At 53.1% G+C, this 15549-nt stretch overlaps 1 protein-coding gene across 1 annotated transcript in view; it reads left to right on the top strand.

The window, feature by feature from the left end:
• Positions 1 to 15549, top strand: part of Myo18b (myosin XVIIIB) — a 114835-nt gene that overhangs the window by 93518 nt on the left and 5768 nt on the right. The window contains exons 42-44 of the mRNA XM_013014279.1: positions 2026 to 2156; positions 8062 to 8106; positions 8945 to 9076. Coding sequence (XP_012869733.1) covers positions 2026 to 2156; positions 8062 to 8106; positions 8945 to 9076 — 308 coding nt within the window. The remainder of the gene's footprint in view (positions 1 to 2025; positions 2157 to 8061; positions 8107 to 8944; positions 9077 to 15549) is intronic.

Raw genomic sequence — 15549 nt, 5'->3', positions numbered from 1 at the left:
CAGCACCGATGTCCCAACTGCCCCCAGCAAACATTATCTGGCCCTAGGAGTCGGTAATATCAGGGCCAAGAAAGCCTGCTGATGAGGGATTTTTGGTAGGCATTGGAATCAGTCCCATGAACGAAGGTGGTGAGGACGAAGCCGGACCCTGTCAGGTGGCGGGACTTCCCAGGGACTCTGGGATGAGGCCAGGAGCTGGGGATCTCGTGCCTTGGTAGATTTAAAGGCCCAGAAATCCTTGTGTTGATCTCAGTCCTCTGCTTACGGCGCCTCGCCATGTATGGGACACGCGTGCGTGGTTCCCTCCTCCGCCTCCCCTCTTGGCACCGGCTCTGGGGAAGCCGGGGTCTGGCTTAGCTCGCCAGCACCAGGCCCACGCCGCATCCTCCGGTCAGTTCTCAGGCAAACAGACGCAGTGGGGCAGGACTATCGATGAGGGCGGGCCTGCCTGAGAGGGCGTGGGTCTCCGGCCTCTCCCTCCCTCGTTTGGGGGGCATTTCTTAGACTGGTTGGTGACACTGACTGGCTTTGACCCTCCATCCTCAGCGTCCTGGTGAGCTCTGGTTACAGGTGTGAGCCACCAGTGCCCGACCAATTTGGTGGTTTCTTGGGGTCACCTCAGATCTTTCCTAAAATGCTGCCCGACCTGCTGATTTCCCTGTAGTAGCCAGGTAACTAGCTAGCTGTGAGTTCCTGTGCCAGGCCTGGGGTCCTGTTCCCCCCCAGCCCCACCCCCACCTGCCCTTCCTTCCCCCCAGCCCCACCCCCACCTGCCCTTCCTTCCCCCCAGCCCCTTCCCTCCCAGCCAGGTGATGCTTGGAGAAATTGGGGCTGGGGAGAGGAAAGCAATGGCCAGGCACTAGTGGCTCACACCTGTTATCCTAGCAACTCTGGAAACTGAGATCTGAGGATCATGGTTCAAAGCCAGCCCAGGCAGGGAAGCCCAGGAGACTCTCATCTCCAATAAACCACCAGAAAACCAGAAGTGGAGCTGTGCCTCAAAGTGGTAGAGCGCTCGCCTTAAGCGAAATGGCTTGGGCCCTGAGTTCAAGCCCCATGACCGACAAAACACACCGTCAGTTCTTCCTGCTGTGTATCCTGGAAGGACTCCCCCAGCCCCCGAGACTGCACCTTGGCTGCAGCAGGCCACTGTGTGTCCCTGGCCTCCCGACTCGGATGGAGTTGGTGCCCGGGTTCCTTCAGCCCCACGTGGCTGGAAGAAGGCCATCTGCGGGCTGCGAGGGGCTGCCCCGGAGGCCCCTTCTCTTTGAGCCCCACTCCCCCTCTCCCCGGCGTCTCTGGGAGAGCTTGGAGGCCATTGTGACAGAGCATCCCTTGGTCTGACCTGGATCTGTAATCGGCAGGCTCCGCGTCACCCGCAAGCTGAAACAGGAAAGAGCTCCCGAGGGTCCATTACACTAACCCCCCCAAGTCTTTGTCTTTGAGTTACCTGGCTGAGTTCTGAAGCCTGTCCTTCAGACAGAGATGAACACGTAGAGGGGAAAGTATCATGGTGGACCAAAAGCAACCCCCCCACACACATATGCACAGCCATGTTTGCCTGCTCCTCAGGGAGTTCCTCCCCATCTCCTGCCCTTCCTGCCACCTGTGGTGACACATAATGCCTAATTGTCAGAGTGCAAAGAGTGCCCCCTCCAGCCCCTAGCCCTCAGATCCATTTTGGTTTGTACATCTGCTCTCACTGATCTAAGACAGGGCCAAGCGCCCACTGGGTCCCTGGCAATGTGATGGTGGCGATCGCGGGCGTGGCCGTGGGCCCAGACGTGGCACCCTGCCTGGGTGGAGCACGCCCTTCCAGCCTGGAGGTCCCCGCAGGTATACCCCCCCCCGTTCCCCCGGGGGTGGGTCCCATCCACAGTGTGAGCCCCACAGAGCACTTGCTGAGTGACAGGTGCTCTGAGACCCTCGGCTGGGCCAGGGCCGGGCCTCTCGGGAATTTGCAGACAGGTGGCCAGGGGGTTCTTGCTTGCGTCTGATTGAGTGTATGGGGGTCTGTGTTTGCAGGAGAAATACGTGGAGGAGCTGGGGGCCGTGAGGCAGATTCTCCAGACAGATCTAGAGACCTCCATCCGGAGGATCGCGGACCTGCAGGCGGCCTTGGAAGAGGTGGCGTCCAGTGACAGTGACACGGAGAGGCAAGTGGAAAGGGGAAGGGCCGCGCTGGACACAAATGATGGGCCCCGCCACCCCCGGGGAGCTCTGGGGTCCTTGGTGGTCCACGGGCCACAGCTGCTGAGAGGTGGAAGGCACACGGGGACGGGTATCAATACCTGGCTGGGGAGAGACAGCATGCTCCCGCCTCCCGTTACCACGGAAACCGCCTGACCCAGCTCCGGGAGCCCCAGGGGAGGTGACAAGTCTGAAAAGGGAACCCGGGGAATGCCACCTGTCCAGTCAGGGTCTCCGTCCCTCCTCTGTGATGTGGACCAGGGCCTATGAGGACAGACCGCGTGATGCAGCCAGTTTTAAATCTGTTTTCTCCGTCCCTGTCAGCAGTACAAAGTGAGGGTCTCATGGTGACATCTCTGCAAGGGCCTGCGCGGACTTTGATCAAATGCCTCCTCAAGTCACTTTCTCTCCCTCCCCCGGGGCCTTCTTTTAAAGACTTTCTTGTTCGTTGTTTTCTGGGTGTTTTTTTTTTTAAGGTGTTTCATTGTGACCTTTTCATATGTGTATGTAATATACTTTTTAAAAAGGATTTTAGGGGAGCCTTTGTGGAGAATCAGGTGGTGCCAGCTGTGAGGATCTATTTCTGGGTCTTCTGTTCCATTGGTGTGCGTGAGTGTGTGTGCGCGCGCGTGTTCAGGTACCGTGCTGTTTTATTACTTTGGCTTTAGCGCAAGTGGAAATCTGGTATTGTGATCGCCTCTAGCGTTGCTCTTTTTGCTCGTGGTTGCTTTGGCAAGTCGTGGGCTTCTATGCTTCTGTATAAATGTTAGAGTTGGGTTTTTCCACCTCCACAGAGAATGATGCTGGAACTTTGGTGGTGTGGGGGGGGGTGTGTGTGTGGAATTTGTACAATGGCTGTTTCCACGATGCTTGCCCTGTCCATCCATGACCGTGGATGCCTTCCCCCTCTTCTGTTGTCCTCCGCTTCTTTCTTCAAGGTTTCGTGGTGTTCGTTGTAAAGGTCTTTCACCTCTTTTGCTAAGTTTATTTGCAGGTGTTTGATTTTGTGAGGGGGAAGCAACTACCATCTTTTTTCAGATTTCCTTTCTTTTTATACCATATTTAAGTAGCTGTACAGAGGAATGGCCACTGCGGAGACGGTGAATCTTGATTAATGCCAGCCTTTTCAGCATTCTCACCCACCCCACCAACTACAGATTTCATACGTTTAACCTCACCTGGGGGGGGAGGGCATCGGGGTGGGCGGGGCTTGTGGATGACCCCCCCGGAAGCTCCGCCCCCCCCTTGAGGAGAGGCCATGCGCCTGCAGAATCCTGAGCGCTGTTTTACAAAGGCTCTTCGACCAAAGCACTGTCCTAACTCCCCGGCTCCAAACTCAATGCCCGCAGCTTGGATCTGAGGTTGAAACCACAGCCCAGGGATGGAGAAACGGGGTGGCGGGGGAGGGGAATGCCTATGAAGGATGCAGATCGGACAAAGCATGCTTTCCAATGACAGTGAAATTACCCTCGCTATACAACAAGACATGTGCACGTTGCTCAGTTGTCAATCCTGGGTTCCTAGGTGTGGACTGGAGCCTGAGGTATGGGGCCAAGATAATTCTCCAAACTGAGCTCTCAATTAGGATTGAGACTCACCTGGGGGGATTGATAGACAGAGAGAGAAAGAGAAAGAGTGCTTTAAGAGACATGTTCAAATTAGAAAAAGCCATCTTCCCCATGTCGGGAATTAAATCTGAGTGCTAACAGGCCTTCCGGGCTGGAAACATGGCTACGTGCTCAGAAAGTCAGGTGGCACGGGAGATGGCCTTGAAATGCCAGCCGCCCTGCACCACAGCCGGGTGCTGTGATAAAACCTGAGCATCAGCCGGCCCGGAGCAGGCCCCATTATTCCCGGAAGGAGGGAGGAGTGTGCTGGCTGACAGACTTCCCCATCTATTCCTGGCGCGCTGTCTGTCTGCAGCTGTATGGGGAGCAGGGGGAGGGGTAGGCCCCACGGATGCCCTCTGACTTCCAAGTGGCCTTAGACGTGCATCATCCCAGCTGTGCTCAATTTGAGATGAAGAGAGTCCTCGCCAACTGCCGGGGTGAGCGTAAACTGGATGCTTTCCAATTTAACGTCCTTTTATAAACGAGCTAAAAGTAGGCTGCGGGGTGGGGGGAGGACAGGCAGAAAGATCTGGGTCTCCTGGAAGACGGTGGCTGCCTCTGAGGAGAGGCGTGGGCCCTCTTGTCTTCACTGTGGACACGGACTCTGGCCAGACTGGAAAGCACACCCCCCCATGCCTCAGAGTAGAACAGTCTGCAGATGCCAAGGGCCCTCTGCCCACCACCCACCTGGGCCCTAGCAGACCACACTGCTGCCCCTCGGCAGGTGCTATTCCCTGAACTCCCCAGATTCCTGCCATGACTATTCCTAGATTACAGACAGGTGCACCGGGGCTCAGAAAACTCAAGAAGGATTGCTCCAACCCACCCAGTTAAGGGACCAAGTCAGGATTTTGTTTCTCGGGGGCGGGGGGGCTGACCACATCACCCACACTTTGGATGACCAAGCTCTGCTTCATGTAACATGTAACCCATTCCTCCCCCCCTTTTCCCTCTCCCTTTCCCACTTCCTCTCCTTCTCCCTCTCTGAGAGACAGAGGCAGGTGACAAATCCACATGTGCATCCCTAGGTGATATTTGCATTTAGACTGTAGTTGTCAGGTAAAGCTGAGCCCTCAAGGAATAGATCTGAAGACATTTAATCAATGACCTTGTCTGCTATCCATTCTCTGGCACAAGTTCTTCAAAAAAAAAAAAAAGAAGCCATGTGCACCACAGCGAGAGAAAAGAGCCACTGACCACACGGATTAGGAGATGTGGGTTCCATTTTCAGCTGGGCTGCATGGCCATCAGCACCATGGACAGCACCCCTGCCCCACAGGACCTCTGCCCCCCGCCCCGCCCCGACCTCCTCCACCCCATGCCCACTCCCATGGTCAGTGCCAGGGCATCAGACAACGCAGGGAGCATGTGAGCATGGGCCTGCCTGGTGGAGCTTGTAATCCCTGCTTTCTTCTCATGGTGAAGTCAGTGGATTTTAAACTCCCTCTTTGAAACACACCCTCCCCCCTATTTATATCAAAGCAAAAGCTTACAGGAGATTCTAGCTTAGGGTGAAGCTTTCACCTGGATGGAGAGGGGAAGTTAGGTAGCAGCAGGGCGACGTGGAGAGGGGAGGGAATTGGGTGAGCCATCCCCCCCAGTCCTTCTTGATTCCTGGTAGCCTCTGTATGTGGAATGTTCCAGAACCCAAGGGCTAGGACCAGTCAACAATTCTACTCCATGTGCTTAATCCCCCACCCCTCCCCAAATGCGAGGATCAGGCATGGGAGCCCCTCTGCACTTCCCCCCTGGCCCCAGAGTCTCTGTCTCCGTCCATCCTCTAGCAATGCTAGTTCCCAGGAGCCAGCACCTCTCCGTTAACCCCGGAGCGGGTCTTCAGGTAGACCCACGGGGCAGGTCCGAGCTCTGTCTCCAGAGTTGGAGCCACATCAGTGGTACACGTCCCCAAGGCAGGTGGAATCCAGGCCCCAGGGATATAGGGGGCTTCACCGGTCATTTTTGTCCTCCTGGCTACCTCCTTTTCCAGGTCACCTCTGTAGAGAGGGTTGCTAGTGGTGGCTGATTCTTGTCTTGCTTTTTTCCACATGTGCATTGGATAGTGCAGGTCTTGGGTGGGGCTTGCTATCTGCTTGTTGTTTGTTTTTTTTTTTTTTTGGTTTTGCTTTGTTTTGTCTGTGGTGGGGCTTAAACTCAGACCCTGGGCGCTGTCCCTGAGCTCTTTGTGCTCCAGGCTAGTGCTCTACCACTCTGAGCCACAGCACCACTTCTGGTTTTCTGGAGGTTAAGTGAAGATAGGAGTCTTAAGAACTTTCCTGCCTGGGCTGGCTTTAAACCATGATCCTTTTTTTCAGCCTCCTGAGTAGCTAGGATTACAGGTATGAGCTACCAGTGCCTAGATATCTGCTTGTTCTTTTTTTTTTTAAATAAGTTTTTTATTGTGAAAATGCTGTACAGAGGGGTTACAGTTACATGAGCAAGGCAATGAGTGCATTTCTTATCAAACATTGTTGCCTCCTCCTTTGTTTTTCCCCTACCATCCCTGCTCTCCCACCTCCTCAACTACACTCCCCCCTCCCCCTCCCCCTGCCTAAATTGTAAAGGTTGTTTTTTCAACATAGCATCTTGCACATCTCATTGTTGCAATGGGTCCACCTGTATTTGTTTTTTCCCTTCCCCTCCCCAAATTATACCAACATCAAATACAGTGAAAATAGAAAATGTGGTGTGTGTGTGTGTGTGTGTGCGTGCATGTGTGTGTGTGTGTGTGCACGTGTGTGTGTATTATACAATCTAATTCTATGCCTCCATCAGAAAGAATGGTATTGCCCCATTTGTTAGGAAATGGAAAGACGGGAAAAATTATATTAAGTGAAGTAAGCCCAAAGAAACATAGGTCCCATGGTTTCCTTTATTTGCAATAACTAGTATATGTCTGAGACAAGCAGAAAAGGTCAGATAAGTTGATGTTAGGTGAAATGAACCTCAAGAAAGGGACACAAGTGGTTTTTTCTTTCTTGCTATTGTTTCTAATGTACTTATAAGGTATCACATGATTTTTTTTTTTTTGTTGCTTTGTATGTCCCTCCCCCACGGTATAACCTCTGCTTTCACTGTATCTGCTTGTTCTTTAAGTGAAATGTTGGCCTGGAAAACTCAGATCCTCCTGGACTGAGATGAGCTATTGGAATCGAATCTGACAGGAGCCCGAAGGCAGATCCCAAATGCAAGAGGCCGATTGGCAGCGTGGCGTGGATTGTGCAGGGAAATCCCACAGGGCAATTCTTTATAGATGGTCCACGGTGCAGGGTGGGAGGCGGGAAACAGAAGGGGGGACCACTGGAGTCCAGAGAGAAGATGCAGAGTCCAGGCAGGGGAGGAGGAGGAGGGAGTGTGGGGGTGGGGGGAGAGGCAGTTGATGGGAGGGAGCGGGCAGAGACTGTACAAGGAGAGGAATTCCTAGCAAGAAGGGCTTTGGCCTTTGGTGGAGGGTCAGAGCCAGCCCTGGGAGACAAAGGAGAGGAATAGATTCCAGGAGAAGCAATGCTCTTCCTTCCCTTCTCCCCTCCGTGGACTTGGAGGTCTCCGTTGGCTGAGGCTGCAGGGCAGCGCAGGGAGGGAGTGTACACAGCTGGCTCTATCCATGCAGACCATTCCCAGGTAGAGAGCAGGGGGTAGAGTGGTGGGCAGTGAGTGTGAGAGAATAAGGAGATGCCCAGCGTGGCCCTGAGCTCAAGCATGGGCAGAGCAGACTGATGCGGACTGTGTGCCTAGGGCATCAGTATGGAGTTTCCCATAATTCCCTGCCCCGGGTCTGATTTGCAGACTTCATGAAGAATATAAATAAGAGCCTTGCTTGTCAGAGTAACAATGCTAGTAAAAAAGTAAAATAAAACCAGCAGCTCTAGTTGTACAGAATAAAGAAACAGGGGGGGGGAGAGAAAGGGAAGGGGAGGGAGGGGAAGGGAAGAGAGGGGAGGAGAGGGAAGAAGGAGAGGGAAGAAAAGAAGTAGCAGGATGGTGGTTCTCTTTTAGTTAGCTAGTCTTCTTACCAGGACCATGCTGAGCACTTTGTTGGGGTTGTCCTCGGCTCCCACAATTCCAGGGGCAGAGCCCTGCGGTGAGTCACAATTTGCAGGAGGCCCAAAGATCACCCAGCAGCCCAGGTTGGAAATGGAATTCAAAGCCAAGGATAGCCATCCCCCAAAGACCGCACGCCCCACCCCTGGCAGCAGAAGTATAGCAGACTCTCTCTCTCTCCCTCTCCCTCCCTCCTTCCCTCCCCCCCCCTGTTTCCTTCCAGTGTTCAGACCGCAGTGGACTGTGGCAGCCGTGGCAGGAAGGAGGCGTAAGTGACGCAGGCCCCGCCCCTCTCCCGTAGCTCTCAGTAGATAATCAGATGATGTCACGGGGGAGGCGTAACCCATGTCCTGCGCCACTCAGAAACAGGGGACCCCCCCCTCCCCGCACCGAGCCCTCACAATGCGGTCCCCAAATACCTCCTGTGGCTCCCCACTGCCCCAGAAGAGACAAATAGAGAGATCTTCCCATCCTGACCCTCACTGCTGCTTCTCCAGCATTGACCGCCCACCGCCTGCGTGCACGCAGCTCCTCCAGACCCTGTGCGGACCAGGCTTCACCTTCCAGGGAGAGTTCTAGCTCCCCTGCCTTGATCCATGGCTTCCCAAGGCAAATAGAGGCACCCTGCCCACCGCCTGTAAAACCTGCCCTCATGCCTTCTGTATTTTGTGTCTACTTATCTGCTCTGCTAGGGAGCAGTCCTGATCAGTCGATCCATCGATCAATGTCTTGGCATGCAAATAAGCAAGCCACACACACACACACACACACACACACACACACACACCATGTGCACACAAACACACATCTCAGGCAGGAAATAATTATGGAGTTCTCCCACATGGTCCTCGGCCATTTTATAACCCAGGGGCATCCAAGTAAAACAAAGACTTCCCCAAGGAAAAGAAGGAACTTGACCTTGGTCCATGGACTCTGTCCTCTGGTCCAAAACTCAGTGTCCACCGTGATGCCCCAGGGGTGGTGGGGGACCGCTCTGGACCCGTGGGTCAGCGGCATGGCGCCTGGCCTGCAGGCCCAGGGCATGCCTGGGTATTTCCCCCAGCGTGCTTGTCATCATGACCATCGTTTCTGTGTTGGAATTCCAGAGACAACCTCTCCACCATCAGCTCCCAGCCGGAGGGCAGCCTGCAGTCCTGGCTGAGCTGTACCCTGTCCCTGGCCACAGATACCGTGAGGACGCCCTCCCGGCAGTCAGTCAACAGCAGCCATGTCCCAAGGTAAGAATCGTCGTCCACCGCCATGCTACGCCATCTCTGTGGCCAACAGCACAGAGGGTCTCAGACGGTGTAGGCGGCTGTTCAGGTCTTTTGCTCCTCAGATGGCAAGCGTTAGGGTCCTGACAGATTGAAGTAGGACCCTGCCCCTTTCTAGCAGTGTGATTTTAAGCAGGGTCACTTTGCCCTCTCTAAGTCTCCACCTCCTTATCTAAAACATGTGTTCTGATGATAAAGAGAAGAAGAGGAAAAAAACGGGTGCTCATGGCCCACACCTGTAAACCAAGCTACTCAGGGGGCTGAGATGTGAGGATCTTGGTTCTAAGCCAGCCTGGGCAGAAAAGTCCCTGTGAGACTCTTATCTCCAATTAACCAGGCGAAAACTGGAAGTGGTGCTGTGGCTCAAGTGGTAGAGTGCTCGCCTTGAGCAAAAGAGTTCAGGGACAGTGCCCAAGCCCTGGGTTCAAGCCCCACATCTGACCAAAAAAAAAATACAGCATTTAAACATCAAAGAAAGATAGTCACAGTTATTATAGTTGCTTCCCTTTAAACCGAGCGTGCCAGATTTCCATTCAGGAATAGTCATAGGGACATACATAGTTATTGGTGAGCAAGTGGTCCCTTAAAGGGTTTTGTTGGGGTTTTGATGGTTGTTGTTTTCCATGGAGGAGTCATTATAAAGAAATCTTCTTTATTTAAGGGGCACCTAGACTAATTTTAAGAGGAAGAGGGAGTATGTCCAAAGTACTTCACTCACAGGTGTGCAAACAGAGCAAGGAAACCTGCTGACATTGTCTTATGCTGCGGTAAAGCCAGGTTTGGTAGCACACACCTGAGCTTCCAGCTTGTCAGGAGGCTGAAGTAGGGTGATTGCCTGCACCCAACAGTGTCCAGGCAAGCTTCGTGAGAACTTCTCTCGACAAAAAGGAGAACAAAGCGAAGGCAGACGTGTCGGCTCTATTTGAATGTCAGGAGTTTATCGCCTTTCTGCAACGGATAAAACTTAATTCACTCATAGCCAGAGACTGCACAAATCTACACAACTTCCAGCAATAGCATCTGCCAGAGGTGGCCTTAATCCATGACTTACATCCCTCCTGCTCTGCTTGCTTTATTGCTAGCTCCATTTCTCTGAGCTCTCTTGGTTTCCCCTTTCAAGGACGACCCTCTTGTAATTAGGATTTAATGGTCATAAATCAGAAATTATGGATTAAGCAGATGGGTAATTATGATGAAATCCGGTCTGCCTCTGTGATAACGGAAGGGCTTTGGTGATAACACGGAAAAACCACGGTCTAAGGGAGCAAATCCGGGCTATCCCATCCTGACTGCTTTACTCAAAAACCCGGGATCATTACAACCAAAAGAAGGAAGTGTCGGTGGGGTGGGGGGGAAGAGATCTGGGTCACCCACAGACATGCTCAGCAAGATTCTCTGCAGAGAATCTTAGGCTGAAAGATGGGGTGAGGAAACACCAGTGCGAGGAAGGTGTTAGGCTGGGGAACGGATATTTGGAGAGTCCGTGAGAGCAAGATGTTCTGATGGCTACCCTGAACGGAAGGCCCATGGGCGGAAAGAGTCGTCTTCTCTGTAGGACATGAGGCCGGGTCCTCTCTGCCTCTGTTTCCCCTGCTGACTGGTGGAGAAGAAGCCAGACTGGAGGCAGCCAGAGCAGAAGCTGGACGTGAGGGTTACAGGCACGGGCCGCTGCATCCGGCTTTCCCTCAAGTATTGTTATAGGAACGAAAGACTTTAGAACATAACCTCCCTGCCCCAGTCTCCATCTCCCAATTCTTCATTCTCTTTCCTCTCTTCAGCTTGGGGTACACCCTTCTCCCTCTCCCCCCCACCCCGCCATGTTTCTGTCTCTGTGTTTACAAATACACATATTCACTTGTAGCAGATGACCTCTTTGTGGCTTTTAAAAAACATCAATGGCCCAGTAGCATATTAGGTGTGCTGGTGGCGTTCTTTACTTCTAGAATCCATTGGAGACCCATGGAGGTGCCTCTGTCTCCCCTTCTTGTATGTCCCTGTAAAGATGGAAATGTGTGTCATGCGTCCTGCACATGTCATCTGCAGATGTCCCTTTCGATGCTTCCATGCTATTTGCCATTCACCTGTCACCTTTCCAGACCCCACATCCTTATGGACGTGGGCCCAAAAAAGACTCCCCCCAAGTCCTGAATCCTTGCCCCCCCCACTGCTCTTTCCCAGCACAGGGGGAGCACTCCATCAGCTGATCCTCTTAGACATCTGTGATTTGGGTGGAAAAGAAGGTGACTGGAAAATCAGAAGAGAGGGAGAGAGAGCCCACCCCCTCCAGCAGCAGCAGGAAACCCTCTCTGTATTATTCATAAGAGGATGTCGGCTAGAGAGAAATAAGTCTAAAGCTCTGTGATTTGCAGCTTGGGGTTTCATGCTGTGCTGCTGGTTAGAGGCAAGTCTCCCAGAGATTAAGGCTCAAAGTTACCTCAGTGGGTCCTAGAGATGGGGTTTATGGGCTTGGCCGTGGCAGGGGTGCCAGGCTGCCCAGGCCGGCTCCTTGGGGACCTGGGTCTCCTTGGACTGTGTGGTTTGCCTGGCCGTTCCTTCCTGCCCTCTGGGACCCTTGTCAATGCATCGGGCCTCGTCTTTACACCAGCACGCTGGGCTTTCCAAGCAGAGACTGAGCCTTGGCGACCACCTCCCCCCCCCCATGCCCAGCCGTGTCACCCACAGAACTGCAGGGCTTAGGTGGGACGGGCAGTGTTAGATCGTCAGGTATTGAAGACTCCTATCGGCCTTTTCTTTGGTGGTCTCTGCCTTCTTTTGACTGGGCAGTGAGCACATCCATCATACATCGCCCCACCCCCTCCTCTCCCCCCACCTTCTCTGCTCAGCCTCTTGTCCTCTCCCCCTCTCCCTGGCCTCAGTGGGATCCCCTCCGCTCTGATCACACCTTCGCCCCTCGCCCTGCCCTTCCCACCTGTGTCCGCCCCAGGGGACTCTGCACCTACAGGTGGGCCTTACTCTTTCCCCCCTGTGCGCCTCAGTTTACCACAGCCCAGACCCAGCCCTCCGCACTGAAACTTCTTCCCCTGGGCCATGTTGTCCTGCCAGCATGGGTGGCCGACGTTTTTGATCCTCCATTCTCCTCAGCCTCCTCTCTCCCAGGGGTCTCTTCCTCCTCACCCCAGCCCCCAAAGCTAGGGGGCTCTGAGGCCACCCCCACTCACTTGCCTGCTTTTTTTTTTCTCTACCCAAAAGCAGCTAATTAATTCTCATAATTTTGAGTCCCCAGCTGGGAGCAGATGGCTCTCAAATCAAAACCAATCACTCTTAGGTTTCCTAAGATTTGTGTGTGTGTGTGTGTGTGTGTGTGTGTGTGTGTGTGTGTGTTGTTAGGAATTGAACCCAAGGCCTCAGCCTCACATTTGACAGACAGGCCCCTTCCCACTTGAGCCACGCCCCCTTTTTAAAGATTCTTTTCATTAGCATATATTAGTTCAATGAGAGAATTTCGGTCTTAATTCCATGCTTACATATAGCGAATCCCCATCAAACTCGGCCTCCTCCGCCTCCCTCCCGCATTCCCTTTCCTCATCTTAAAGCTGTTTCACATCCAAAATGCTTGGAAGGTATCCATTCCCGTTCGCCTCCCTCTCCCCGGCCCGGCCCTCGCTCCGGGCCCCTCCCAGCACAGCCTGGGTGTACTTCCCCGAGATTCTCCCCACCCCGCTCCAGTTTGTATTAATTACACAGATGGGTTTCACTATGGGAATTCATACGGTCTATCTATTGCTCTCTCTTTGAAACAAAGTTTCACTAACTTTACCCAAGCTGGCAACAAATTTGCAGCCCCCCCCCCCCCCCCCCCGCTCTGCCTGCCAAGTAGCTGAAGCATTTCCTCTGGCTGCCTCCTCTCATGGCTGCCTGGCGGCCCTGCTGAGGTTCAAGGCCCCTTAGGTAAACTCAGGATGCTCGGCCCTCTGCACACACCTGTTTACTGGGGTCACTGGGCGGGGTGGGTCATTCATCAAGATGCTGGAGCCAGAGCCTGAGCCACCAAGCATCACCCTCACGCTTGCTAACTCCTCTCCCCTCCAAACAAACCGGAAGGCTTTTCTTCTTTTCTCCATCCCCACTGCGGACGCCTGTCGGCCAAGCTGTCAAAGGCAAAGACCTTTGAGCACCCCTTCAGAGTGCTCTTACCCCACTGGGGATGCCTCAGAGCGTGGCACCATCTCCTGGAAATGAAAACCTGTTTCCCAGGGCTTCTTGTCACCTGCAACCTGGGTCTGCACATGACCGTCACACATCTGGCCCTCGGCTTGTTTTTGTAGATAAAGTTTTATTAGATGGCAGCCACGCCCACGCTGGTCCCTCACCTGTTGTCCAGCATTGACGCTGCGCTGTAAGGACAGAGCTGATGAATTGTCACCGACCAGAGGGGTCACGGCGCTCAGACTCTGGCCATCTTCATACCCCCCCCGTTCCATTTTTGGACCAGTCCTGGGGCTTGAACTCAGGGCCTGGGTGCTATCTATCCCTGAGCTTTTTTGTGTGTGCTCAAGGCTAGTGTTCTACCACTTGAGCCACATCTCCACTTTTGGCTTTTTTGGGTAGTTAATTGGAGACAAGAGCCTCACAGACTTTCCTGCTGGGGCTGGCTTCAAACCATTTCTTGAAGATACACTTCAAAGGAGGTAAAAGGAAGACAAGAAACTTGGCTCTCTAAGACAGAGTCTGTGACCTCACACTGCTTCGTGGGAAAGCTGGTGTCTGAGTCTCTGTTTCTCCACCATGAAATGGGTATAGGGATGCTTACTTGGCCAGGGTGGGCAGCGGACAGCTGTGGACTGCACATTGAAAGGCCAGGCACCATGCTAGCCTAAAGCCAGGCCAGCGCTGTCTGTATCAGCCTTTGCTCATTGCAGGCCAGGCTAGGGGGGATGGCAGGAGAGGGCAGGGGAAGCAGCCTCTGGCTCTCCACACCCCAGAGACTGAGAAGGAAGTAGGCCTTCCAACAGAAAGCCAGGAGCTCCAGAGGAAATCTCTTGGCACTCCAAGTGGACTGCTGTGGAGCTCATTTTGACTATGTCGGACTTGGTGCGTTTGAGGACATTCACAGGGAACTCAGGAAAGTGTTGAACTCTGTCTTGGAGCTCCCCGATGGGTGCCAGGGCTTCTCTGGCAAGTGGTGAAGTCTCTTGTGGGCGTGGGTGACAACATCCAGCTCAACCTGGCTGGAACAGGAAGGAAACTAACCATCTCCTACAGCCGGGAAATGCTAGGGGAGAGCTCGGGCTTCAGATACTGTTGGATCCAGGAGCTCAGCCGTCAGCACAACCTCACCAACCTCTCCACGCTGCCCCCTTCTGTGCTGGTTCCATTCTGAGACAGCAACATAGCAGCCAACGACCCCAGACTCGGGCCTGCATCATGCTCAGGCTGACTGTAAAGGGCTCCAGACTGAGCGAGTCACACGGCCACCTTGGGCCTAAGTTGGGGTTCTCACCTGGCTCAGGAGATGCTATAGGTCTTGATGGACCATAGCAGGGGAGCAAGGGGCCCCCAAAAGAAATGGGAGCATGAGATGGGGTGGAAGAAAATAATAAGCACAGCAAATGTTTACTGCCGAGGGGAAAAGTGAACTGTGGAAGTGAGGAGAGAGGCAGGGGGAGGGAGGGAGGAAGGAGGGGAGGGAGAGAGAGAATGAACTTGTTAGCCAGCCGGCTCCTGCCTGTTCTGTCGGCCTTGTTCTACACTGCAGTGTGTGTAAAGCGATTATTGTATAAATTATTCTCACTCACATAATCACGGTGATTTTAATTACTGTGTAATCTTGGCTAATTACTGTTGTATGTTTCATTTGCTTTGGTGCCGATTTAACACAACTGTTTTTGCGTTTGGCTACGAGATAGCATTATGATTTTTTTCTGTTTCCTTTTTCTGGGGGAAATTGCTTTCCATAAACATTGCCACCAGCCCATGCTCTTGGCTTGAGGTTTGTTAGTTTAAAAGAAAAGAAAAAAAAAAAGCTATCATTCGATTCCTCCCCCTTCCCCCCTCCTCGCCATCTCCCATTTGTTTTTATTTGATACAAGGTTGACTTGAATTAGTAAAGCAATCTAAAAATTACAGGGTATTATTTTTTTTAATGAAGTTGTATCGCTTTCAAGGGAACACCATTATTTCACTAGAGACAGGACGCCAAGACTGGGGTGGTATGAGGGCGGCTTCCACGATTAGATAAGACTCCGCTGGTAATTAGCTCATTAATTATGGATGTGTGAACGGATGGTGCCATGTCTCCTAGCAGGTGTAGGGGTTCAGTGGTGCATTTATTTACTGTTCTCTGGGTTTGTAGCTCCCAGCCATTTTCATTCCTCATCAGGGTCCCTCGGGCAGACAGTGGTGATGGCTGTGTGATTTGTTGGGACAGAATGGTGGTGATTTTTACTGATGAGTTTCCCTTCCTCCCCCTCCCCCAC

Source organism: Dipodomys ordii, unplaced genomic scaffold (assembly GCF_000151885.1).
Source record: "Dipodomys ordii isolate 6190 unplaced genomic scaffold, Dord_2.0 Scaffold23, whole genome shotgun sequence".
NCBI classification, from domain to species: Eukaryota; Metazoa; Chordata; class Mammalia; order Rodentia; family Heteromyidae; genus Dipodomys; species Dipodomys ordii.
The sequence above is the reverse complement of the archived record's forward strand: the minus strand, read 5'-3'. Positions and strand labels throughout refer to the sequence as shown.